General features: G+C 40.8%; 1 protein-coding gene across 2 annotated transcripts; it reads right to left on the reverse strand.

The window, feature by feature from the left end:
* Positions 1-768: 768 nt before the first annotated feature.
* On the reverse strand, positions 769-10,355 carry cldn10b (claudin 10b). Of its 2 annotated transcripts, none has more exons than XM_077239386.1 (5): positions 10,095-10,355; positions 2,758-2,919; positions 2,587-2,668; positions 2,399-2,503; positions 769-1,231 (listed from the first exon to the last, which is right to left on the reverse strand). In XM_077239386.1, exons 1-5 carry the CDS (start codon positions 10,312-10,314, stop codon positions 1,078-1,080), a joined length of 723 nt encoding a protein of 240 aa, XP_077095501.1. In that variant the 5' UTR covers positions 10,315-10,355; the 3' UTR covers positions 769-1,077. The 2 variants fall into 2 exon arrangements, with proteins under 2 accessions (XP_077095501.1, XP_077095510.1); XM_077239395.1 differs by having other exon boundaries at positions 771-1,234; positions 10,095-10,338.
* Between the last annotated feature and the right edge of the window lie 17,091 nt (positions 10,356-27,446).

A 27,446-nucleotide genomic window follows, 5' to 3' on the forward strand; every position in this document is an offset into this window, starting at 1 on the left:
ATTGCAGAGATTAGTTGAGTCTGGGGGGTCAGAAAGCCTAAAACAATATATCAAACAGCCCCTACATCACCACATGTTTGGGAGGATTTGCAGAAAAATCCTCCTCGCTCCTCGAAAAACAAACTCTAGTATATTCAGTTGTCAGACACGACTGGATCTTCAGAAGGGACTGGATTCTGTGGTCAGATGAAACACAATGACTTTTTGGCTGCAAACCCACCAGATGTGTTTGGTGTAAACAGGTATAAAAGCCCCCCATGTCTACGGTTAAATATACCCCTGGATCTTTAATGTTGTGGGCCTATTTTTTGCTGGAGGTCCTGGACATCTTGTTCAGATACATGGTATTAAGGATACTAGCAAATACCAACAGATAAAAAATCAAAACCTGACGGCCTCTGCTAGAAATCTTATAATGGGCCGTGGCTGGTCTTTCAATAGGGAAAACGGTCCAAAACAAACTTCAAAATCAATACAAAATGTGTAACTCAAAATGAAGCTTCTGTCATGACCGTCCCAGTCCCCTAAACTGAACCCTGTAGAAGATGAGTGCTGAACTGAAGAGGAGAAGCACCAACATGAACTCGTGAATCAGCAGATCTGGAGAGATTCTGTAAGAGGAATGGTCTCTGATCTCTGGTCAGGTGTTCTCCAAACTCATCAGGGATTATAGAATAAAACTCAGAGCTGTTATCTTGGCAAAAGGAGGCTGCAAAAAGTATTTAATAACAGGGAGCCAATAATTATGGCCAGCGAGTTTTGGAGAAAAGCATTTATTTCATAATGTGATTTACCCCCCACTTTCAATTATTTTACTTCAATGAAAGGCTGGATTTTTGCGAATTATTTGAATGAAAGATCAAAAGGATAAACAATGCAGATTTATTTTTTACAGCCATTTTTGATCATATTTACCAGGGGTGCCATTGATTCTGAGCACCACTGTATGCTTTGGAGGCAAATAATAACCAAATCTTGAATTACAGCATGTGGTGCTCAACATGTACTGGCCATCCCAAGCCACTAGAAGAGTGACAGAACCCAATGATATATTACGCCGTGCATCAGCACTGTGTGTTATACGTAAGCATTCTTGTCGAACTGTTGTGAAGAGCTGATGCAGTCTGGCGGAGGTCTTCTCGCGTGAGACGCCTGACTCTGTGGAGCCGCGCGGGACATTAGAGAGATTCCGCTGTTGACGAACGCCTTTCTGTCCGGCGGATACAGTGAACTGCTGCAACAGGGAAACCACGTCTTCGTCATCTGTTAATATCGCTCAGTGACCAGGGGCCTCATTTATAACTGTTGCGTCGCACAAAACAGGCCCTGAAAGAGCCGTACGTCACTTCACACACATATGTTGTGCGTTGTTAAGTACAGTGAGGATTGCTTAGCGCATAATAATAGCAGAACATTATTTATATTTATATTTCAGAAAATATTTACATGCAAATAATAATCAATAATGCACAATTAGGCCTATCTGTTTACATCAAAAATATTAAGCAATTAAAAAAACTATTTGGCCAGTGGAAACTTTCTCTGATATGTATTTTATACTATTTTGATTTATTTATTCAGAAACAAGGCAAAGATAGGCTACTAAATGATTTTTAGCAATGTATTGTGACGCATATCCGTATCTCATATTTTCCAAATGTCTACCATTAAACATGGTATCACGTGGATGAATATGCATATGCAAATGATATGCAGATGAGGATGTATTCAAATGAAGCGTTGTAAGATCATATATGGTTATTTCGAGGAGGAGACGCATATGCACAATCTTCCTCTTACTGGGTTTATAAAGTGAATTCTGCACAGGTTCTGTACACGATGTGATTGGCCTGACCAGAGTTTGGTTTTTCCAGCTCGAATGCCAACGGAGAGTTGCTAGACCACACTTGCTGCAAAATAATTTTTGCTGCCGCTAGGGTGCGTCTAGATTTCTAGGCTATGCTCACCCTCATGTCGTTCCAAACCCGTAAGACCAGAAAGGTAGTGAAGACATCAGGCTTGTTCGACTTGAACCGGCGCTGGACAGACCGATCGGTGAATGTTTTTCAATCGCTCTCGGGGTACTTTGATGTCATAAACCCGTCGGTCTGTGCAGCACCGTTTCAAGTCGAACAAGCCTATTATTAAAATAGTCCATGTGCAATTTCATTATTAGTTCTATTGTCTCTGAAATATGGTTAAAGGGACATTGTGGAATGTCCCAAAATAGAGGACAGAATCAGGAAATGTATAAGTTTGAATATTTTTTGCCGTATGCCATTTTTGGCTTTCGGGCGCACATACACTTTTATTAAGGACGCAACACAGTTTTATAAATGAGACCCCAGAAATGACAGAAAGTTTGGGTCAAAAACAAATCTGATTCTTTCCCATTTACCTGCTGCTCATGCCCTCAGACAGCGAGAGGCAAAACACCGCTCCTCCGAGGATACACAGCGTCGAGCCCGCCCAGCCGATGAACAACGCAGCGCCCAGTTCATACCTGGGAGGAAGCACAACGTTTCATCACCAACATCACTGCAGTCACTCAAAATTTTTATGAGGAAAAAAAAGCATGATACCTACTTTTGTGCAACATACATAGGATCGAAAAACTCAGACGTGATCCTCTGAGCGTAGAGGGAGCAAGCGGTCAGAGAACACAGACCTGGTGAGGAACAGCATTATATCACTTCAGCTGTGGATAATAGTGCTCAGAGGTCAGAGAAAGAGATGTGTAACGTCAACGAAACCCACCAGTACAAACAAAGTTGAGCCCAGCAAAGGAAACGATTCTGGCCTTGGTTTGGTCAAGACCACCGACCTTAGTGCACTTCATGCCGATCAGAGCAAAGACAGATCCAAAGAAACCAAGACAGACAGCAGCGATCATCAGACCCCGACACACCTGGATATAACCTGATCAAAAATAGAAAACATATTAAATTATAAACACTTTCAGTCAATAAAATCAATCAATGAATTCCCTTTCAAGTTCAGTTTACTCGTCAGTAGATGAGATGCTATGGGGAAACTTCTTCTTTCTACTGATGCCCTATTGAATGGTGCCAAACTGGAGTTGAGCAGGCCTTGCCTCAGATTCGTTCTCGTTCAGACATCTGAACCGTCTTCAAGAAGCCAACTACAGCTCGCCATAGAGATACGCTCACCAATCACCCTGTAGCCCAAGACTGGCCTCCACTCAAGCTGTCTGCAACCAGCGGTGGACCTTAAGGACTCAGGTAATGATCAGATCAGATTTATGACCACATACCGGCTAAGTGTCCACGTTCCTCTCACCCAGCTCTTCAAAAACCAAACCTGGCTACTCATGTCCTCCCACAGGGGCTGGAGCTGCAAGCCGAGAGCGGAGATTACAGCAAGGGGTTCTCAGGCAGGTACAGGTCTCTAAATGTGCCTACAATACAAGCAGCCACCCGCCTCAGAGTTTCTTTGTTTTATTTAGTTGTTGAGCACAATTAAAACAACGGAACATTGACCATTGTGCTGTACAATTATGCATGCAATAAAATAGCACACTAAAAGCAGGCAATAATGCATTCCATCAACATCTCACAAAAAGGAAAAAAATAAAAAATAAAACAACAAGAGCTTCTTCTGTTACGTCAAACTGTCTAATGCTGATGATAGTAATTGTAATTTCAATTTTCTTTTAAAAGGGTGTGTAAAAGATGTAGCGACAATGAGTCTTACATTAAATTAGCTCAAATTATATATAGGGAATTTAATAATTAATCATGAATGATTAATATATTGCATATTACAGTTAAATTATCGAAGCTGAAAATAGATCGATTGTATATATGAATGATCACCATAATGGGTTATGGTTCGTCATTAATATATCAATAGTCTTATTACAGATCGATTATATGAGATAACCTTAAATGGAATTAATTTAGTCATCGAACAATCTGTTTGTCCAGCAAACGGCCGTAAGATTAACTTATCAATTTTCAACAAAAATTATCTCTTTCTTATAATTCCAAAAAAGCTATTTTCTGGCCATGAAAAATCACCTTCTTGTTATTATAAAATTTAGGTTACTGAAATAGTAACGAATTGTAAAGCTTTGTAGCTAGATCAAACATTTAATTGACTTTGTAAAAATGAGCATTTTAGACAATTAGCAATCAAGAATATAATGGTTTTAATAAAATGAAACTACGGATACAGAATTCTACATTTAAACCCGGGATACATGTATGTACAATAAACAGTAAAACTAACGAGACAAACGAATAACAACAGGAGTGAGAGAGAGAGAGAGAGATTGAGTGAGAGAGAGAGAGTGAGAGGGAGAGAGAGAGAGAGAGAGAGAGAGAGATCCGTAAGGATCACAGTTTGCTAACTTCACCTGGACAAAACCCTCTGAGAGACCACAAGAAATCAACATCAAATCTTACTGCTATGAAAGCTTAGTACGAAATACTTGCACATATAGCTCTATGGTGTGGCTGATATGAAGGCGGCGTGTGTGTCTCGGTCCTGGGGGCGTCACGTGTTCACTCGTTCTTCCAGAGCGAGCCAAGCGCGGCGATTTTGAATGTCCTTTTGAGGTGAAGTTGCCGGTTGATGATTCAGGCTAAGTTCATTTCACTCGTCGGTGGAAATGAACAAAGGAGAATTCGAAAATGGAAAATAAAAACTTAAAGAAACAAAGGAAAATATTCCCTGAGGGTCGCGGATCCGTTACATGATGCTAGGAGGAGGAGAGAGGGTAAGAGAGAGGGAGAGTGGAGCGCGCCGACATTTATCACCTTGGAGGAATCCAGCCTCTTACTGTCGGCTTGGCCAATCGGACAGTTGGAAGTCACAGGCGGGAATTTAGTTTTTATTACTCTTTGTCTAAGAGTGCAAGCTCCTTAGGTGTGTGTGTGTGTGGGGAGGGGTTACAGTCGAAAGACATTTCGATCTTTAATGATAGTAAAACCTATCAAAAATACACTTTACTTTATATTTTTATGCATATTCGCGTTGTCCACGACACGAGTGTTCTACAGGTAGTAAGAACGCTATGTAAAAGTTAACGGACTATACAGTTATATTTAAAATGCATAATGAAGGTATTTATAATTCACTTTATGCTACGATAGAATCATAGTTATTCCAATGTGACATGGACAAACAGACACACATAAAAACACATCAAATACATCATAGTAAAAGTCTTTCAGTGAGGATATTGGAGAAAGGTTCTTGTGTGTGTGTGTTTGAATTTGCGCGCATTGAGCACACAGCCGGGGGGGTTCGTGGAATATCTTTGAAGCGTCCAAAGTGAGTCGAGAGGAGGGTGCGATGGTCTCTGGGGAGTATCGCAGAGTCGTAAATGATGTCAGAAAACCAATCTCAACCCAGACTTTCTGGCGCTTAAGCTAGTAACAAAACGTAGACAAATAAGCTAAATTGACAAGCCTTCCTGAGACTCAGAATGGTTGTCATGTGAAACTGTCCAGATACGCTACAAAGAACATTTACATAAGAGTGTGCCAAATTGTGTATTGCTTTATACTTAGGTTAGTTATTTAAAATCGACCCTGTATTCAATTGGAAGCCATTGAATTGTTATATACTGGTGTTTAGGAACACCCATTAACAATCAAGCAACGGTGTTCTGTACTTATTGTGCGATTTAACAATGATTGGCTCACACCAGCATACAAGGAATTACAATAGTCCAGTTTTACAGAAATGAAAAGCACTTCTCCAGGTTAGTAGATGACAGAAAAAGTTTTTACCTTTGCTACTAAACACAAATTGATCTGTTTATCACATTTCAGAGAGTCATCAAACTGTACCCTAAGGTTCTTAACCACCGATTTACATTCTTACAGAAACAGAAACATTTTGGGAATCAGAGGTCCCGAATCAGATTATCTCATTTTTGCTTATTTAAATAAAAAATAATTCAATGACATACATAATTTAACTTTATGTAAACAATTAAGTAATGACTCAGTTGACCTTCTGTCCTGTTTTCGTAGAGGTAGGTACACCTGAGTGTCAACAGCATTACAGTGAAAAGATGCTCAATGGCCCTGAAACATATAACCTAAAGGTAACATATAAAGTAAAAACAGAATTGGACCAAGAATAGAACCTTGTGAAAAATCACAAATCATTGAAGCAGATTAGGAATAAAGCTGACAAATATAAATGGAGAAGGTCCTATTAGAGAGAAAAGATTTAACCCATCCAAGAGCCATATCCCGAATACCCACAGTCTTTTCTTATTGAGTAATTGCATTCAGCCTTGTATAACCACAAACTGTTTCAGTCACTCACTCAACAACACAATGCAATAAACATGAACGGTGGTTCTGGGTTTCTGAGTATTTCAGAAACTGTTTATCTAATGGGATTTTCACACTCAACCATCTCTAGGGTTTGCAGAGAATGGTCTGAGGAAAAAAGAGGAAATATCCAGTGAGTGAAAATGCCTTGTTGATGCCAGAGTTCAGAGGAGAATGACCAGACTGGTTCAGCTGATAGAAAGGCAACGGTAACTCAAATAAGCACTGGTTACAACCGAGGTCTACAGAAGAGCATCTCTGAACGCTCAGCACATCCAACCTTGAGGCAGACGAGCTCCAGCAGCAGAAGACACACACCGCTGACGCTCCTGTTAGCTGAGAACAGCAAACTGAGGCTTCAATTCACCAAAAACAGACAGTAGAAGATTGGAAAAACATGCCTGGTCTCATGAGTCTAGATATCAGCTGGGACATTCAGATGGTCGAGTCAGAATTTGGTGTAATCAAACAGCATGGATCATCCTGCCGTGTATCAGTGGTTCAGGCTGCTGCTGGTGAAATGGTGTTTTCTTGGCACACTTTTGGGCCTCTCAGTACCTGAGTATTGTTGCTGACCATGTTCGTTCCTTCATGACCACAATGGACCATCTCCTGATGAATACTTCCAGCAGGATAACACACGTCACAAAGCTCAAATCATCTCAAACTGGTTTCTTGATCATGATGAGTTCACTAAACTCAAACGCTCATCAGATCTCAGTCAAGTAGAGCAGCTTACGGATGTGGAGGAACGGGAGATTCACATCACGGATGTGCAGCCGACAAATCTGCAGCAACTGTGTGATGATATCATGACCATATGGACCAGGATCTCTGAGGAGTGTTTCTAGCACCTTGTTGAATCTTTGTCACAAAGAATTAAGGCAGTTCTGTAGGAAAAAGAGGGTTCGACCCGGTACTAACAAGGTGTACCTAATAAAGTGGCTGGTGAGTGTATAATAATAATGGAGTAATTAATTCATAATTCAGTATTTGGACAGAAAACCTCTTAGATCTTGCAATTAAAATGGTGATTAATTAATCACTGTGGTTAAACACAGGCTCTTACTCTGATGTTTGTCCTTCAGTCATGGAAGAGCAGACTGGTGTACACACACACACACACACACACACACACACACACACACACACACACACACACACACACACGCTCTTCTAGCTGTTCTTCTCTGGGGAAATATTAGCTTACTAGTTAACCCACGAAAACAAATGAATGAATGGAAAACAGCCTGGGGATAAAAACATCTAAATTATTCCCCTTAGCTTTCTGAAAAGTGCTAAACATTGACATAATATGTTTGGAAGGAAAAGAGTTGTTTCAGACTTTTGTGTGTTTGCCTTGCACAAATGGTTAGCTCTGTTGAGAGCATTATACCTAGAAAAAAAATCACCTTGGCGAAATGAAATGAGAGCCGTATATTTATGCTGAATGACGAGACACAAATATATATATGTGTCTTCTTACACTCTTAAAAATAAAGTTTTCCAAATGGGGTTTTCCCCATTGAAAATCCCCAATCAGTTCTAAAAAGAAAAAAAAATTGTATGTGTGAAGAACATTTTAATAATCTAAAGAACCTTTTCCACTATACAGGTCCTTCTAAAAAAATTAGCATATTGTGATAAAGTTCATTATTTGCCATAATGTAATGATAAAAATTAAACTTTCATATATTTTAGATTCATTGCACAACAACTGAAATATTTCAGGTCTTTTATTGTTTTAATACTGATGATTTTGGCATACTCAAAAAATTAGCATATTTCATCTGACCAATAAAAGAAGTGTTTTTAATACAAAAAAAGGCGACCTTCAAATAATTATCTTCAGTTATGCACTCAATACTTGGTCGGGAATCCTTTTGCAGAAATGACTGCTTCAATGCGGCGTGGCATGGAGGCAATGAGCCTGTGGCACTGCTGAGGTGTTATGGAGGCCCAGGATGCTTCGATAGCGGCCTTAAGCTCATCCAGAGTGTTGGGTCTTGTGTCTCTCAACTTTCTCTTCACAATATCCCACAGATTCTCTATGGGGTTCAGGTCAGGAGAGTTGGCAGGCCAATTGAGCACAGTAATACCATGGTCAGTAAACCATTTACCAGTGGTTTTGGCACTGTGAGCAGGTGCCAGGTCGTGCTGAAAAATGAAATCAGATGGAAGCATGAAGTGCTCCAAAATCTCCTGATAGCTAGCTGCATTGACCCTGCCCTTGATAAAACACAGTGGACCAACACCAGCAGCTGACATGGCACCCCTGACCATCACTGACTGTGGGTACTTGACACTGGACTTCAGGCATTTTGGCATTTCCTTCTCCCCAGTCTTCCTCCAGACTCTGGCACCTTGATTTCCGAATGACATGCAAAATTTGCTTTCATCAGAAAAAAGTACTTTGGACCACGGAGCAACAGTCCAGTGCTGCTTCTCTGTAGCCCAGGTCAGGCGCTTCTGCCGCTGTTTCTGGTTCAAAAGTGGCTTGACCTGGGGAATGCGGCACCTGTAGCCCATTTCCTGCACACGCCTGTGCACGGTGGCTCTGGATGTTTCTACTCCAGACTCAGTCCACTGCTTCCGCAGGTCCCCAAGGTCTGGAATCGGTCCTTCTCCACAATCTTCCTCAGGGTCCGGTCACCTCTTCTCGTTGTGCAGCGTTTTTTGCCACACTTTTTCCGTCCCACAGACTTCCCACTGAGGTGCCTTGATACAGCACTCTGGGAACAGCCTATTTGTTCAGAAATTTCTTTCTGTGTCTTACCCTCTTGCTTGAGGGTGTCAATGATGGCCTTCTGGACAGCAGTCAGGTCGCCAGTCTTACCCATGATTGCGGTTTTGAGTAATGAAACAGGCTGGGAGTTTTTAAAAGCCTCAGGAATCTTTTGCAGGTGTTTAGAGTTAATTAGTTGATTCAGATGATTATGTTAATAGCTCGTTTAGAGACCCTTTTCATGATATGCTAATTTTTTGAGACAGGAATTTTGGGTTTTCATGAGCTGTATGCCAAAATCATCAGTATTAAAACAATAAAAGACCTGAAATATTTCAGTTGGTGTGCAATGAATCTAAAATATATGAAAGTTTAATTTTTATCATTACATTATGGAAAATAATGAACTTTATCACAATATGCTATTTTTTGAGAAGGACCTAAAGACCTTTTTGTGCAATGGAAAGATTACATGGATCATGGATGTTAAATGTTCTTCATGGAACCATCAATGCCAAAAAAGGACATTTATTTTAAAGAGTGTGTGTTCATGAAGCCTGAAATGACTAGTGAAAATGCTTTTATACTGTATTAAGAAATGCAAACAAAATTATAAGCATAATAGTCTGAGTAAAGTTTGAATTTCAACATGTATGGTGTATGTCTCTGGAGCTACATGACCCAAACATGATGATCTGAGATGATCCAAGAGCTTCAATGCTGATCAACATTAGACAAAGTGCTTTACTTCCATTTAACTAGTCAATCTGAAATATTTCTTATACAACCAAGACATACCGTACATATACATACAGCAGTGGTCAAAAGTGATGTTGGAGGTGACATTTGTTTTTAATGTGAGGGAAATAATATGAGGGAAGATCAAAACACTAAATTTGGTTAGGATATTCATCACACAAAATTATTTGACAAAAAAGGCAAACTACAGCTACCAGTTTAAGAAAAAAGTCAAATGAACATTGAATGAAGATGTCAATTTTCCTACATCACTTTTGGCCACTTTTAAGCACACAAACTTGACGAAAGCGCCTGACCGTCCAGCGCCAGCATCGAAGGGAAGTCTTTGCAGTTGGAGATTCCAGTAGAGTCAGTCACACAGGTTTTCCACAGGTTGGACCAGAAGGTGGCTGTGGTGATCACTGTGCCGTCAATGGAAGACACCTTCCAGTAGTCCGTGGGTAAAGTGGAGGACACCAGCACCCAACCCGACGTGGTGAGTATAAACGCCATGATCTCTCTCGCCATGCTGCTCATTGTCCCTATGAAGTTCTCCAGCCGTCACTCCTGCGGGGTTGTGTGTGTTGAGCTATTAGTGCACTCAATCCGCTGGGTAATATGTTCTCGTTTCACACTGGAGGGTGTGCCAGACTCTGAAAGCAGCCAGGAAAAACAGCACAGAACTATGACCGGGCACTTTTTAGCTATACTTACACCAAGACTTGAGGTCATCCTCAAACCATCACAGCTGCAAGAGAAAGACTTGGGGAGAAACATCTCCTTTAGTTTAACTGTGTTCGACTAAATTGTATTATATGTATTTTAAGTTAAACATAAATTTTGTTGTTATTTTTACAAAATTAAAGAAAGAAAGAAAGAAAGAAAGACAGAAAGAAAGAAAGAAGAGAAAAATTTGTCAACCAGGAAAGACAGCAAAGACTGTGCATGGTTTTACAATAACCTGTTGTGAAAATTATAAGAATCCTAAGAAGATTAACAATAAAAGAAAAGGTCACCCTTACCAAACAAACATATATGGTAATACTGAAAAATATTTTTCTTTAAGCATGGACCATGTATGGCTCCATATTCATACATATACAAATATAGTAATGAAAACTGCATTACATTTCTACATGTGTTAACTTTATTGAAACTAATTATTGAAAACTTTATTGAAATTAATTAATTTCTCTTTCATGAGTTAACACGTGGGTTTACATAAAGCTGAGCACACATTCATCATCATTTATCTTTCTTTATCGTTGGCATAGTTATACATTTCATATATGAAAATCTGTGATGGTATATAATAAAAGAAGTGTTTACTGATTTTTTTGTAGTACTGTTGGACTATTGGATGGTTTGTTAAAGTCATGGCCACATTGTGGGAAAAAGAGATTGTTCTAGTTCTAGTTCATTATTAGTTGTCCTGGTTCCTGATTAGTTCACACTTGTTCCCTGTTCCTTTGATTATCATTTGTTTATTTAAACCCTCAGTTTTTCTCAGTCGTCCAGAACCAAGTCTCTTTTGTCGCAAATGATCCTACCCAAGCTTGTTCCTTAGCCTCGTCTCCACTGTCTCTATTTATCCCCTCGGCTCCTCCAGTGTTCCCAACGTGTCCCACCGTCTGGTCTCCACCGTCTGGTCTCCCACCGTCTGATCTCCCACCGTCTGGTCTCCCACCGTCTGGTCTCCACCATCTGGTCTCCCACCATCTGGTCTCCCACCGTCTGGTCTCCACCGTCTGGTCTCCCACCGTCTGGTCTCCACCGTCTGGTCTCCCACCGTCTGGTCTCCACCGTCTGGTCTCCCACCGTCTGGTCTCCACCGTCTGGTCTCCCACCGTCTGGTCTCCACCGTCTGGTCTCCGACCGTCTGATCTCCCACCGTCTGGTCTTCACCATCTGGTCTCCCACCATCTGGTCTCCCACCGTCTGGTCTCCACCGTCTGGTCTCCCACCGTCTGGTCTCCCACCGTCTGGTCTCCACCGTCTGACCTCCCACCGTCTGGTCTCCCATCGTCTGGTCTCCCACCGTCTGGTCTCCACCGTCTGGTCTCCACAGTCTGGTCTCCACCGTCTGGTCTCCCACCGTCTGGTGTCCCACCGTCTGGTCTCCCACCGTCTGGTCTCCACCGTCTGGTCTCCCACCGTCTGGTCTCCCACCGTCTGGTCTCCCACCGTCTGGTCTCCCACCCGTCTGGTCTCCCACGTCTGGTTTCCACCGTCTGGTCTCCCACCGTCTGGTCTCCCACCCGTCTGTTCTCCCACCTGTCTGGTCTCCATCGTCTGGTCTCCACTGTCTGGTCTCCCATCGTCTGGTCTCCCACCGTCTGGTCTCCACCGTCTGGTCTCCCACCAAATGGTCTCCCACCAAATGGTCTCCCACCAAATGGTCTCCCACCAAATGGTCTCCCACCCGTCTGGTCTCCACCGTCTGGTTTCCACCGTCTGGTCTCGACCCGTCTGGTCTCCACCGTCTGGTCTCCCACCGTCTGATCTCCCACCGTCTGGTCTCCACCGTCTGGTCTCCACCGTCTGGTCTCCCACCGTCTGGTCTCCCACCGTCTGGTCTCCACCGTCTGGTCTCCCACCGTCTGGTCTCCCACCCATCTGGTCTCCCACCGTCTGGTCTCCCACCGTCTGGTCTCCCACCGTCTGGTCTCCCACCATCTGGTCTCCCACCGTCTGGTCTCCCACCCGTCTGGTCTCCCACGTCTGGTTTCCACCGTCTGGTCTCCCACCGTCTGGTCTCCCACCCGTCTGTTCTCCCACCCGTCTGGTCTCCATCGTCTGGTCTCCACTGTCTGGTCTCCCATCGTCTGGTCTCCCACCGTCTGGTCTCCACCGTCTGGTCTCCCACCAAATGGTCTCCCACCAAATGGTCTCCCACCAAATGGTCTCCCAACCGTCTGGTCTCCACCGTCTGGTTTCCACCGTCTGGTCTCGACCCGTCTGGTCTCCACCGTCTGGTCTCCCACCGTCTGGTCTCCCACCGTCTGGTCTCCACCGTCTGGTCTCCCACCGTCTGATCTCCCACCGTCTGGTCTCCCACCGTCTGGTCTCCACCGTCTGGTCTCCCACCGTCTGGTCTCCCACCGTCTGGTCTCCACCGTCTGGTCTCCCACCGTCTGGTCTCCACCGTCTGGTCTCCCACCGTCTGGTCTCCACCGTCTGGTCTCCCACCGTCTGGTCTCCACCGTCTGGTGTCCCACCGTCTGGTCTCCACCGTCTGGTCTCCACCGTCTGGTCTGCCAAGCCCACATCTTCACCCTGGCCCTCGAGGCCTTCAGCATTTCCCTGGTTCTACGCCTCCTCTGCTGTTCCTGGGTCTCGTCTCCACCTCACTCGCTCGGGCTCCTGACTCCAGCCTGGCTCCTCCCTCCATCAGTTCAACCATGGGCCTTTGTCCGGTCTCGGCTCAGGGTCATTTTCTTGCATTAACGTTGTGTTAGGTGTGTAGTGTGCTATATCTCTTTGAGATTATTAAATATTCACATTCTGTGTCATGCATCATCTACACTGCTACCCGTGACAGATTTTACAAATATAAATTTAAATCCCAATATTTGGACATGCAGTATATGTTCAAATATATTTATACATGGACAGAAATATAGTTTATCACATGTATATCTATATATTATGAAGTGTTATTGAATATAAAATCACACATTAAATACCTTATAAGTGAATATATTGTCACATTATGAAAATAATCAATTCCTTATGTATTATTAAATATATTAACACAATATATTATTCTGTATATTTTCAATATATATAAATAACAGAACACAATTTGTTTCAGTTGATGGAATTATGTCAGGTCCCCTGAAAATTCTTTGTGGGGTTCCACAGGGCTCGGTCCTGGGACCAAAATTGTTTATTTTATATTTAAATGATCTCTGTAGGGTCTCAGGTGTTCTCAAGCCTATTCTTTTTGCGGATGATACCATTTTTTTTATTCTGGGAAAGAGTTAAAAGATATTGTGAGAAATGTGGAAAGGGAGATGGAATGGGTTAAGAAATGGTTTGATATTAATAGGCTGTCATTGAATATGAGTAAAACAAAGTTTATGATTTGGGGTAAAAATAGTGTGACAGAAGTGAAAGTAAGAATAGGGGTGGAGGAAATAGAAAGAGTAAATGAAATAAAATTTTTGGGTGTTATATTAGATTGTAAATTGGGGTGGAAAAAGCATATTGATCATGTAAAATCTAAAATCTCAAAGACAGTTGCGATATTAAATAAGATTGGGAATTTGTTAAATAAGAAGGCATTATTTATGTTATATGCATCATTATTTGTTCCATATTTAACGTATTGTCTGGAGATTTGGGGTAATACGTATAAGACATACACCCAACCACTTTTTATTTAACAAAAGAGAGCTTTACGTATTATTACAAGATCACAATATAGGGATCATACTAATGATTTATTTTTTAAATTAAACATTCTAAAATTTTATGATTTAGTGGATTACAAGGTTACATTGATAATGTATAAAGTATACTATAAAATGCTGCCTGATAAAGTTTTGAGTATGTTTGAGAAACGTTATTGTAAGTATGAGTTAAAAGGAACATGTTTGTTTAAAAAACTGAAGGTACGAACAAATATTAGATGTAGAACTATCTCTGTAAGAGGAGTGAATTTATGGAATTGTTTGTATATAGATCTTAAATTGACACAAACAATAAGTGGATTTAAACGGCTCCTAAGAAACAGGATGATACTTTCATATAGATAGGTTTTGGGTAATTAATATTTATTACTTTGTTGTTTCAAGTGTTTGTAAGAAGAGAATTGAGCACTGTTGACTGTTGTAAAAAAAATTGAGAGGGAAAGGCGTCAATAAGCCTTGAGCTTCAGCCTATACCCTTTGGTTTAATCAAAAGTTATGTATATGATGAGTTGAATATTTGTTATTGTATATTTGTTAAAATTATAAACCAAACAAAATGAAATGAAATGAAAATATACATCAAATAATTTAATATTTTGAGCAATCATATACTGTATAAGGAAATATATTTTCTTTGTGGAAGGCTCAAACTTACTGAAATTAATCTATCAATTACACAAGCAAATTGATTTTGGTCAGGAGTGTCCCGTCTTATAAAATAATGATAACACCATCAGAATGAGCCACAGCGTGTTTTAACAGAACAAATTATCCTACTTATCATGACTGTCACTCAGTGTGAGATCAAGTACAACATGAACACTGCTATAAGAAGTGCTGTTAGAAATCACTTTCTGTCTGTGTGTGTGGATGTGAACATTAAAGTTTAGGTTATAAGAGAGTTATAACGGATGCTTACGTTCAGCACTTAATGATTCTGAGAGTTTGGTTACTCATTCAGAGAGAACAATTATCCTAATACTGACCTCAACAAGTCACATTTCTGTGAAACTCTTCCATTCATTACCTCACCGGTCGAGAGCGGATGCCTTTCTCCGGTGTGGAAAAAGCTTTATATCCAGACAAAGAATGTGTTTTGCTTTTTAGTTTTTAATTAATTTATGAAGGCACTGTAAACTTTATCTTTACATATTATATTGTTATATTACAATGCTATCGTATTTTGTAGCTTTCTTCGCTGTTAACAGAAAAGCCTAACAATATCACTGCTAATACTGTAAGTTGTAAACACATGATGTCACTGCTGTGGCGAGATATGCAGATGGAGGGCAGGAAGCCATTTTCTACATAGGAAGTACTATCACAAACTCAAAATGCCTATGTTTTGCGTTGCTTAAATCGATCAAACCGTGAAACCACAAGGAGCTTTTATTGTTTACGTAACTTTGATCGTTTTTGTACTTTAAAAGTTGTCGCCTTTAATGGCATTTTGCATCTGCTGATACTGAAATTAATACGGATTCCTACTTACGTTTTGTTTTGTTTTTGCATTATTGACTATGCAGGGACTGAACGACTTACTGGATGACATGACACAGGGAACACATGACTGTTTGGAAGAAATCCAACAACCCTGCTCCTCCAGGGATGATCTGTTAGATATATTCAAACATAAAACTCGATGGCACTATCATAGAAGCTTACGCTTTACGTCATAATTTGGCACAAGCAGCTGAGCTTATTGTGCTCATAAGTGCATGCATATTTGCAAAAGATAGAGCAGTAACAATTTACACAGTTTTGAAGTATGCTCATGGTGTAATACACCACTTTGCCAAAACATAGGCGCAAAGTAATTTTTAAAACTGCAGATGGGAAACCTATATTCCACTCAGGGTTAATAGCAGACATTATTGAAGCGGTACAGCTACCGGCCCAAGTGGCCATAGTGAAAGGTCACATGACTGGGGATCATGAAGCAGCTATGGGAAACAGGCACGCAGATGAGGCAGCAAAGAAAGCAGTGCCCCTTACGAAAGAAAAATATATTTACCAATATATTACTTGAAATATTCCATTTTACAATATATTATATATTGGAAATACATGGAGTAATATATTGATGATACATATATTATACAATATATTAAATATATTGTAATGTAAGGAGCCTAGCTATATGAAATATTAATAATCAATAATAACTTGTTATTATTAATTATGAATATTTGGGTCAGTTAATTGGATTAACTTGACATGGCTAAATTAATATTACAATCAATTAATCAGTTCGTCCAACGAACTCTTTTGATTATTCATTTATTCTAAGAAAAGGGTATCTTCCCTGGCCACAGAAGAATAATTATTTCTTAGTATGTACAGCGTTTTGAGCATATAGCAAGAACAAAAACCGTAAAGGGACTTAGTATTGCAAGCAAATCAGAACCATATACATAAAGTGCATAAGTTTTATTAACTAAATCATAAACATAAATAAACTAAACACACATATATACAGAAATACAGAAATAGGTTGGTGATAGGATTAAATTGGAAACCGGAAAAAGGGGCAATGAGAAGAACCATCAGAATTTCATTTTCACATTTCATTGAATTGAATACTTGCATTTGTAGTGGGAACAATTCTTGAAGTTGTTGAAAATTGAAGTCGTTGATGGTTCCGGCTGTCAAGTGGAAGTTGGTTGAGAGTTCTCTTTCTCCAGGGACGCATGGCTGGTTTGGTCAAGGCCTGGGACTCTGTTGAGGCCACACCGAGCACCCAGGAGAAGTGAGGAAGTCGGAAGGATGGGTGATTGGAGTCGTTGTTGGTTGGTGTCTTTGTTCCAAAACTCCTGAGATTGTCCTTGGTTCTTTGTGAGAGAGTCTTCTCTCTCCTGCCTGAGCCCATATCTGGTTGGAATCGAGGCCTGCTGGGCCCTGGGGCCCCCGTGGAGGGGGAGGGGGTTCCCCAGTATCACCAGAACAGTGTTGCGGCTGGATGAAAGAACTAAGAGGCAGGTCACATGTGGACTGTCTCTAATAAATCCTGGAAAAGATCCACATTCCTCGGGGTCGTAAAATCTCCTTATCATGCCCTGTAACAGTAACACTGTTTCTGCCCTTGTGTTCGTTCATTTGGGCTGTTAGTTTTGGAGTTTCATAAACCTTTGTATATAATGAATTATTAGTGTGTGTCTGATTGGTCCATACCCTACAGATCCCCCCCTTTCGATCGTTGTTGTCCCCCTCTCAAGGACAACCACGAGCGAAGTTGGAAGTGCAGAGAGATCAGACACACACTTGTCATAGAAGGCTGGAAGGCCATGGCGGCCTCTGGTCGCTCGTGTCTTCTGGAGCGGTGGTCGTTCCACGGCTGGTGATGTGGACAGTAGCCAAGTCCAGGTCTCTGTAGCAGGTGTTGAGGCAGCAGGTGTTGGGGCATTCTGAAGTTCATTAGTTTTGGGGCAGGTGTTTCCTTGTGGTTGCAGGAAGTGGTTAGGGCTCTATGTAGCATAGAGAGGTTTTCAAGCTGACCTGCTGCAGGTGGCAGGAGGTCAGAAGGTGGTTGTTAGCCTCTCAGTCATGAGAGATCTGAAGGATTGAAGTGTTGTTCTGTCGTTATGGTGGTGCCGACGCAAGCTTGCCTAAGCTGGGGAGGGCACGGAGTCGGAAGCTTGTACTTTACAGGACTCCTCGGGTGAGTCCTGTGCAGAGAGCTATTTTGCGTGTGTCAGCGGCTCCAGTAACTCTGAGGCAGGTGCGTCCAGCTGTCCTTGTGGAGCCTCAGATTGACACCTGTGTGAAGGGTGTGGAAGAGGATGCTGTCGTTGACAGCCGTTGGTCCTCCTGTGGTGTTTGCAGGTTGAGGGTGCTGTCCTCCATGGCTTCTCCAAGGGGCTTGGCATGGTGACAGTTCTGTGCTGGTCCTGGGCATGCTCAGTCCAGCTGCATTGAATCTGGTTCGAACCTCAGTCTCTAGCTGGTCTGTAAGGCTTTTGGGCACAGGTCCGCTCCTTGTGGGACGCTGTGACCTGTTATGTGAGGTTGTTTACCTTCTGTTTCATACCCATAAGGTGGGGTAAGGAGATTAGAATCTTGATCACCCGGTGTGGCTGTAACTCTGGCTTGGGTCATTGGTCGTTGGTCCTCTTCTCTCATGGTGCAGTTCCGTTTGTCTCTGGTGCTGTCGGATGTCAGCAGCCATGGGTGGAACAGTGTTCCTCGCGATGGCTTGTCAGTCTTTTCGGTCTCCTATCCGGTTAAGGTCAGGTTAAACAGAGGATCTGCAACATTTTGGCACACTTGTGGTGAGAGACCAATGCATGACCCTAGCAAGTTCAGAGCCACGGTTTAATGGGTTCGCTAGATATTTAGCATAAAGCTAGGTGTTTCATGTGTAGCTAGCTAGTGAAGTGTGTCTTGTCAAGTCAAGTCATCCTCATTTATATAGCGTTTTTAACAATGTAGATTGTTTCAAAGCAGCTTTACAGAGATAAACATATCATTTAAGGTAACAGAGATTGGTTTGGTTTTATAGTGGCTCTTGAAAAATGTTTTTTCCAGCTAAAGTTAGTTTTGATTGATTCACTTCCGTCTAGATGATCATTTGCTATTAAATTAGGGGCCGGTAAGACGACACCGTTCTCTCTAAACAGACTTTAAACGTGAACCTGTGATAGACGCTGATGGCGTTCACATGCGCATTAAGAATTGATTCTATAGTCATGTGCGTTTGAATATATGTGCGCAGGTTTGTAATTCCTTACAAACCATGCCTAAACAAACTACTTGTCTATAAATTTTGATGCAGAATTTTTTATTTTATCTTATCACTTTGGGTAGGTACGCAAACCGAAAAATTCCACAACGCTTTATCTGTAGAGTGGTATAGGGATCCTCCATAGGGAGAGGGTAGATGGCACTTCAGCACTGCATTGTCATCAGGTCCAGGCGAAAGTCCTTCGTCAGATCTGGAAACGGCCTGGATCCAGCAGGCTTCGGGAAAACCTCGGGATAAACAAAGACACTAAAATTAGCGTAGATGCCATTCTTCTTATGATGTAACGAGTACATCAGGATTTGAGGGAAGTGTTCCCAGTTCCAGCTGACCTAATCTAAGCAGCCTAATATTGAATTATAGAAGTCTATAGAGTGTTATGTGAATGCTAGGTCAAAGAGATGTGTTTTTAGTCTAGCTTTGAACTGACAGACTGTGTCTGGAAGATGTTAGGAATGTTAGGACAATGTTAGGAAGATTGTTCCAGAGTTTTGGTGCTAAATAGGAAAAGGATCTTCCGCCAGCAGTCGATTTAGATATTCTAGGTATTATCAACTGGCCGGAGTTTTGAGATCGCAATAGACGTGAAGGACTATAATGCGTTAAGAGCTCGCTCAAGTACTCGGGAGCTAAACCATTTAGTGCCTTGTAAGTAATCAGCAATATTTTAAAATTTATACGATGTTTAATAGGGAGCCAATGCAGTGTTGACAGAACCGGGCTAATATGGTCGTACTTCCTGGTTCTGGTAAGAACTCTAGCGGCTGCGTTTTGAACTAGCTGTAGTTTGTTTATTAAGCGTGCAGGGCAACCACCCAGTACAGCATTACAATAATCTAGCCTTGATGTCATGAACGCATGAACTAGTTGTTCCGCATTTGTCAATGAGAGCATATGACGTAATTTAGATATATTTTTAAGATGGAAAATGCGGTTTTACAGACACTAGACACGTGACTTTCAAATTAAAGATTGGTATCAAAGAGCACACCCAGGGTCCTAACTGACGACGAGGACTTAACAGAGCAGCCATCAAGTGTTAGACGGTATTCTAGGTTATTACGTGTGGAAGTTTTTTGTCCAATAATTAGAATCTCTGTTTTTTCAATTTACTCAATTTAGTAGTAGGAAATTACTAGTCATCCAATTTTTGATATCAACTATAAATTCCGATAATTTTGTGAATTGGTGAGTTTCGTTAGGTTTGGAAGAAATATAGAGCTGAGTATCATCAGCATAACAGTGAAAGCTAATTCCATGTTTCCTAATGATATCTCCTAAAGGTAGCATGTACAGAGTGAACAGCAGCGGTCCTAGTACTGAGCCTTGTGGTACGCCATACTGAACTTGAGATCGATAAGACATCTCTTCATTTACTGCTACAAACTGATAGCGGTCAGATAAATATGATTTAAACCATATTAATGGTATTCCACTAATGGCAACATAGTTTTCTAGTCTTTTTAAGAGAATGTCGTGGTCAATGGTGTCAAATGCAGCACTAAGATCAAGTAACACTAATAGAGAGATACAACCACGATCGGATGATAAGAGCAAATCATTTGTGACTCTAATGAGAGCTGTCTCAGTGCTATGGTACGGTCTAAATCCGGACTGGAAATCCTCGCAGATACCATTTCTTTCAAGAAAGGAACACAGTTGTGAGGATACTGCCTTTTCTAGTATCTTTGACAGAAAAGGTAGATTTGAGATCGGCCTGTAATTGACTAATTCTGTAGGATCAAGTTGCGTTTTTTTAACAAGCGGTTTAATCATAGCCAGCTTAAAGGTTTTTGGTACGTATCCTATAGACAAAGATGAATTAATGATGTTAAGAAGAGGATCTATGACTTCTGGAAGCATCTCTTTCAGTAGTTTAGTCGGTATAGGGTCTAACATACATGTTGTCGATATAGATGAATTAACGAGTTTGCAAAATTCTTCCTCTCCTATGGCAACAAATGAATCAAATTTTACCTCGGGGAGACTATAATGCACTCCCTGATGTGATGCTGTAGTAGACGGTTGCATAGTTATAATTTTGTCCCTAATATTATCAATCTTATAAGTGAAGAAGTTCATAAAGTCATTACTGCTGTGTTTCTTGGAAACTTCTGGGCTTGAAGCTTTCTTTTTCGTTAGTGTAGCCACTTTTTCAAATAAATACCTAGGGTTATGTTTATTTTCTTCTAATAGGGTTGAAAAATAAGCAGATCTAGCAGCTTTTAAAGCCTCTCTGTAAGCAATCGAGCTCTCCTTCCATGAAATCCGAAATACCTCTAGTTTTGTTTTCTTCCAGTTGCGCTCCATTTTTCTGGCTGCTCTCTTAAGGGCCAGGGTGTGCTCGTTGTACCACGGCGTTGGACTATTTTCTTTAATCTTCTTTAAGCGCAACGGAGCAACTGTATCTAAAGTGCTGGAAAGGAGAGAGTTAAAAGGTTCTGTTGCAATATCAAGTTCTTCCAAGCTATCTGGGATGCTGAGACGATGAAACTGATTAGGAAGATTATTGATAAAGCAATCTTTAGTGGCAGAAGTGATAGGTCTAACATACTTGTAACACGGAGTCGGCTTTGCAGCCTTGGCTAAATGTAATTTACATGAGACTAGATAATGATCTGAGATGTCGTCGCTCTGCTGCAGAATTTCAACAGCAACAACATTGATTCCATGTGATAATATTAGATCTAGAGTATGATTACGACAATGAGTAGGTCCTGACACGTGTTGTCTAACTCCAATAGAGTTAAGAATGTCTTTAAATGCCAATTCCATTGCATCTTTTCCATTATCTACATGTATATTAAAATCACCAACAATTTGGACTTTATCTGCAGTCAATACTAATTCTGATAGAAAGTCAGCAAATTCTTTGATAAAATCTTTATGGTGCCCTGGTGGCCTGTATACAGTTGCCAGCAGAATTCTCAAACTTGATTTATTGTTTACATTATATATTTTTACATTAAGCACCAACACTTCAAAAGAAATATATTTTAAACTAGATTTTTTAGTGGTTTTGAAAATATGACTATAAATTACAGCAACACCTCCCCCTTTGCCTTTCAGGCGAGGTTCATGTTTATAACAGTAATCATGAGGGGTGGACTCATTTAAAGTAATGTAATCGTCTGGTTTTAGCCAGGTTTCTGTCATACACAACACATCTAGGTTATAGTCTGAAATCATATCATTAACTATGAGTGCTTTTGAAGTAAGGGATCGAATATTCAGAAACCCCAGCTTTATCGTTTGCTCATCTGTATTATATCTATTTTTTATTTGTTGAATATCAATTACATTTTTAACCTTAGATCGGTTTGGACGTTTTTTGGATTTCCAAATTCGGGGAACAGACACAGTCTCTATATGATGATATCTAGGTGAAAGAGCCTCTATGTGATGGGATTTATCTGACCTTGGTGACGCGAGGCCGCTAGCAGACGGTCGGTTTAGCCAGTTTGTCTGCTTCCTGACCTGAGCCCCAGATTGTCATGTTTTGTCTCTAAGACTTTGAGCCAAATTACTAGAGAGAAGAGCAGCACCATCCCAGGAGGGATGAATACCATCTCTTTTCAACAGGTCAGGTTTGCCCCAAAAACTTTTCCAATTGTCTATGAATTCTATATTATTTTGCGAACACCACTTAGACAGCCAGCCATTGAGTGATGACAATCTGCTAACTATCTCATCACTCCTTCGAACAGGAAGGGGGCCAGAGCAAATTACAGTGCCTGACATCGTACTTGCGAGTTCAAACACCTCTTTAATATTAATTTTGGTGATCTCAGACTGTCGGAGTCGAACATCATTAGTGCCGACGTGAATAACAATCTTAGAGAATTTACGATTAGCATTAGCCAGCACTTTTAAATTTGCTTTGATGTCAGGCGCTCTGGCTCCCGGCAAACATGTGACTATGTTGGCTGGTGTCCCTATTTTCACGTTCCGTGTAATAGAATCGCCAATTACCAGGGCACAATCAACAGAATTCTCAGTGGGTGTTTCACTGAGTGGGGCAAATCGATTTGTTGTGGTAATCGGAACGGAAGAGTGGTTTTTTGATCCGTGACTAGAGTGATCCCTCACTGTCACCCATCTGCCTGGCTGCTAAGGCAATAATTCAGCCGGAACCGAATCATGTAAAGGGTTCACTATGCTAGGCGCATCCAAAATAGAATCTAAAGCTCTAGCACACTTACTATCCTCAATTAAAGTTTGGATGCGTGTTTCTAATTCTGAAATCTTCTCCGTCATCCTGACTGTTTCCTTGCATTTATCACATATAAACCCTATATTGCAGACGGGGAAGGCTATGCTAAACATGTAACATGAAGTGCAGGTGACAATAACAGGACAAGACATTACTCACCGTGTTTGTTGACTGATTCTTACTCACCTGGGCTTTTTATGAACTCAAGAGGCGCGGGCGCGCAAGAGAAAAATAATTAAATAACTGAGCGCACGGGTGGCGCGTTAACAGGCTAGCGAGTTACTAGCGTGTTGTTCTAACAATAACGGAAGCTAGCGATGTCAGGTTAATCTGAGATGTTGTCTAAGCTGTATTTAGTAGTATAAACAACTAGAAATGGTAGTAAATGATGGTTCAAAACAGAAAGAAATACAAAGCTAATACGAGGCTTAGACGGAGCTTACTGCCTCGAAGCAAACAAAACACAGCAGGCAGACAGGAGCAATCGATCAGGATCAGGAAATCGATCAAATTACCCTAACCCTAACTCTACCCTACCCTAACCCTAACCCTAACCCTACCTTGTATCCTTATCTTAGCTGTGGATGTTAGGAGGCTAAGACTTGTGAGGTTCCGAGAGTATTTCCTGGAAAGGGCATAGCCGAGATGAAATAAATGACTTAAGATGGTTCTTATGACCAATATGAAATATTTCTCTGTACTTAACTGGTGGTTCACTACGGCTTGACGAAGAGAAGGATAGGAGGAAAAAGGACAGCTTTCCTATTCAAATTATGCTTATTATCAATCTTCAGGACTATAGTTATGCCCTAGTAATCGTTGCAACTTGTGTTGCAGGGTCATAAAAATTAGTGCCCTTGTTGAAAATAAACAAAATCACAAATAAAGGTGTCTCTGGTTCCTTTCTGGGCCCTATGGGAAATGGAACCACATTCGAACAAGAGAGGAAATGGACATAAATCATATAGATGACAGAATAGACAAGTGAATAGCTGACTGCTATTATTATCGAAGTAAAATAAAATAAAAAGGACTTAAGTAAGTGATCAAAACAGCGGGAATGATCTGAAATTGAGAATAATCAATAGCACTAGTGACTAACCTTAGATTTGCCTGGACCAACACTCCATGAAAGCGTAAGCGGAAGTTCTACCAGAAAGACTTCACTGCCACGTCATTAATTTATAATTCCACGCTACCAATCACAGCTTGACATCGAATATAAAAGACTGATCTTACCATGTTGTTGCCCGCAGGTGTCGTAGCAAAGTTTTCCCCCATCCTCCCCACCACCACCAGAATGGCTCCCGTCCACTCGTCGGGGGGAGGCTCCGCCCCTGCCTCTAACATCAGGCAGGACCTACAAGCTAACCTTCAGACTCGGACGGAGGACGGGGCATATGCCAAAGAACTCTGAGACGGAGCTTGTCGAGCATCTACTTTTATTTTTGTCTGTAAACTCCTTTCACAAATTAAATTCTATTTTATTTCGAGAATCCTTCTGAGTCTTTATGGTACAAATAGTGGGTCAGTGCAGTTGCGTGTTCAAGACCACACCGTGTGTGTCCCTCCAAAGGTTTAGTCAACATGCTGATGAAAATTCTCATAACTATAAGAATTCTTCTCTAGCTACACAGTTTACATGTAATTAAACTTGGGTTTAATTGACAGGGCATCTGCAAATTTAGCCTACAGCCATGGGCGTAGGTTTGGTCTCAGCTTTGGTGGGGACATTAATGCTCCTAACCTTGAAAGATTGCAGAAGCTAGGTTTAACTGTAACAATATCCTGGGTAACCAGGATCACCAGTTAATACTATTTTCCACAGTAGAATCTGCATTTGAAAGCCTGGTCAGTCACTACTACTGCTAGTTATTTGTGTGGCTAGTTATTTTTGCCTACTTACACTCTGCTTTATGAAAAAGCTTTGTATGTGCCCTTTCTTCTTCTTGGGTGACATAGCTGATCTACAAAGTACAAAAAGGGGCAAAAAAGGGAATATTAAAATCTTTTACTCTGGCCTTTGTATATGGCAGGCAGAGAGACAGCCCTGGTAACTTACCGTCGGCGTCGTCACGCGCGCACACACACACACGCAGACACCACCCGCTCGCTGCCAGTGAGTGCAAGCACAAAAAGTAGTCCCGGCCCGCGCGTGTAGCCTGCCTGTCAGATACCCCGCCGCCAATCACATTACGGCGTATCTTGTACTGTCGTCGTCCTGGCCATTGTAATCGATCCAAATAGCAGCGCAAAGATCCAAATGCAGCGCAAATATCAAAATAGCAGTTCAAAGGAGCTTGCTAAATATTGGTGGGGACAAATTTGTCATCTCAAAATATTGATTGGGACTAGTACCTAGCGTCCCCCCCTACGCCCTTGCCTACAGTGCTCAGCAAGTACTATGCCTAAACTAGTGAAGGTGAAATTCAGCTGAGAAGAATTGAAAGTAAGGAAAGAGAAATATTAGAAACCCTAAATGGGGTTAAAGAAAGTATTTTAGAATACTCTGCGCTGTATACATAAAAGCTGTAAATAAGGCTTCAAGTAAATGATGCTAACCGCTAACTGTAGAAGTCATTATGTAGCTTAGCCTAAGCTGGATGGATGCTAGGTTAGCTTAGCTTAGCCTAAGCTGGATGGACGCTAGGTTAAGTTAGCTTAGCCACCTAGGCTGGTTTGTTTACAAAATGACGTCACGAGTTAGCACTTCCTGTGACAAGTATTTGTCATGGGAACCAGTGCATGTCAGAACAATTCAACAGTCCATGAAGAATGTCTGCACATTTTAAATGAGTTATGCATGTTTAAACGGGTTAAAAGGGGGCGCCTATACTTTAAGTCTTTCAAGAACTTGATGTTACATTCAGTAAAATGCAAATGTGGTTTGGCATTTGCAAATTTTCCTCTAGAACTCTTCTCCCTACTTTACGCAACTTATTCTATTTGTTTACAGAGTAAGGAAATAGATTTGCTGTAAGTCAAAGCTTGTCTAAGCCTATATAGTTACGAGATTCAAAGACATAGTTACATGTGATGTAAACATTTTATTAATTTGAAAGCTTCTAAATCATTTGGGAATAAAATATATATAAAATGACTTGACCATGATTAATGTTCCTGTTAGATGAAGATCATGAACTGACATGAAACAGCATTCAGTACAGAGAAATATATGTCTCTTCCAGAGTTGTGAGATCCAGTCAGAGTCTTATTTGCCTTTAAAGTATGTAAGTGCAATACATCGAGTGGAAAGTGTACAAATGAATTGTGTTCAATCCAGTCATCAGTAGACCTCTCTGTTAGGACATATCAGATTTTGGTCTGATATTTAAAATAATAAAAACCTTTAGTACAAGAGGTGTAGACAGAGGATTTGGGAGATTAAGTGATGGTATTTGAATAGAGTTTACGGAGTAATCTTAGTTGCATGATCTTAATTGCCTCTCTATGATAAGTACCTTTGTCTTATCAGCATAAAATCAGATTTGCCTATTTTACTAGGCATAGTAAAATCAATAGTTCACAACATTGTCCTGTGACACTAAAAACCTTGATATGACAATACTGCACAAAACATAAGGAAATGAATGTTGAATATATTGGTATCACTTTTACAATAAGGTTCATAAGTTAACATTAGTCAATGTAACTAACCATGAGCAATATATTTGTTGCTGTGTTTGTTAATCTTCGTCAACGTTAGTTAAAAATACAGCTGTTCATTGTTAGTTCACAGTGCATTGACTAATGTTAACAAGATTTTAATAAAGTAATAGTAAATTAAAATTAACAAAAATTAATAAACGCTGTGTACATGCAGTTCATTATTAGTTCATGTTAACTAATGAAACGTTATTGCAAGTGTTACCAATTAAGACATTAATACAAAAACATTAAGTATAAAAGAGAATAAAGAAACAACATGAATTAAGATGTTTGTGACTGCTATCCAGATGTCATGCCAAAGGTGAGTAATCCTGATAAATGCAGGGAGACAACAAGTGTTTAATAATTTAACAACATACACAAATGGCAAATAAACAATGGGTGCTCATTAAAATAGGTATATTCACTATTTAAAGAACAATATCGATGGATATTGACACCAGATTATTGTTTTGTTTTAATCATTAGCGTGATTGTTGTGTGAGAGCTGTCTGTACCTGCAGCTAAAATATAACAAAACAAGCATCATTCCTCTTCATTTCTGACACGATATGGGACATCTGATTACCACACCACTTGCTTACATCAATTAATAGTTCATAAACTATTGCTTCAACTAATCTCTAACTTATTT

This window comes from Siphateles boraxobius, unplaced genomic scaffold (assembly GCF_051911475.1).
Source record: "Siphateles boraxobius isolate OS27281-9 unplaced genomic scaffold, OSU_SipBor_1 100, whole genome shotgun sequence".
Lineage (NCBI taxonomy): Eukaryota > Metazoa > Chordata > Actinopteri > Cypriniformes > Leuciscidae > Siphateles > Siphateles boraxobius.

What these genes read in the sequence shown, in the direction of transcription:
- cldn10b (XM_077239395.1), bottom strand. Translation starts at nt 10,314, where the DNA reads ATGAGCAGCATGGCGAGAGAGATCATGGCGTTTATACTCACCACGTCG. An exon ending in GCTCAACTTTGTTTGTACTG is followed by an intron (nt 2,669 to 2,757) that starts GTGGGTTTCGTT and finishes GTTCCTCACCAG; the next exon opens with GTCTGTGTTCTCTGACCGCT. An exon ending in CCTATGTATGTTGCACAAAA is followed by an intron (nt 2,504 to 2,586) that starts GTAGGTATCATG and finishes GCTTCCTCCCAG; the next exon opens with GTATGAACTGGGCGCTGCGT.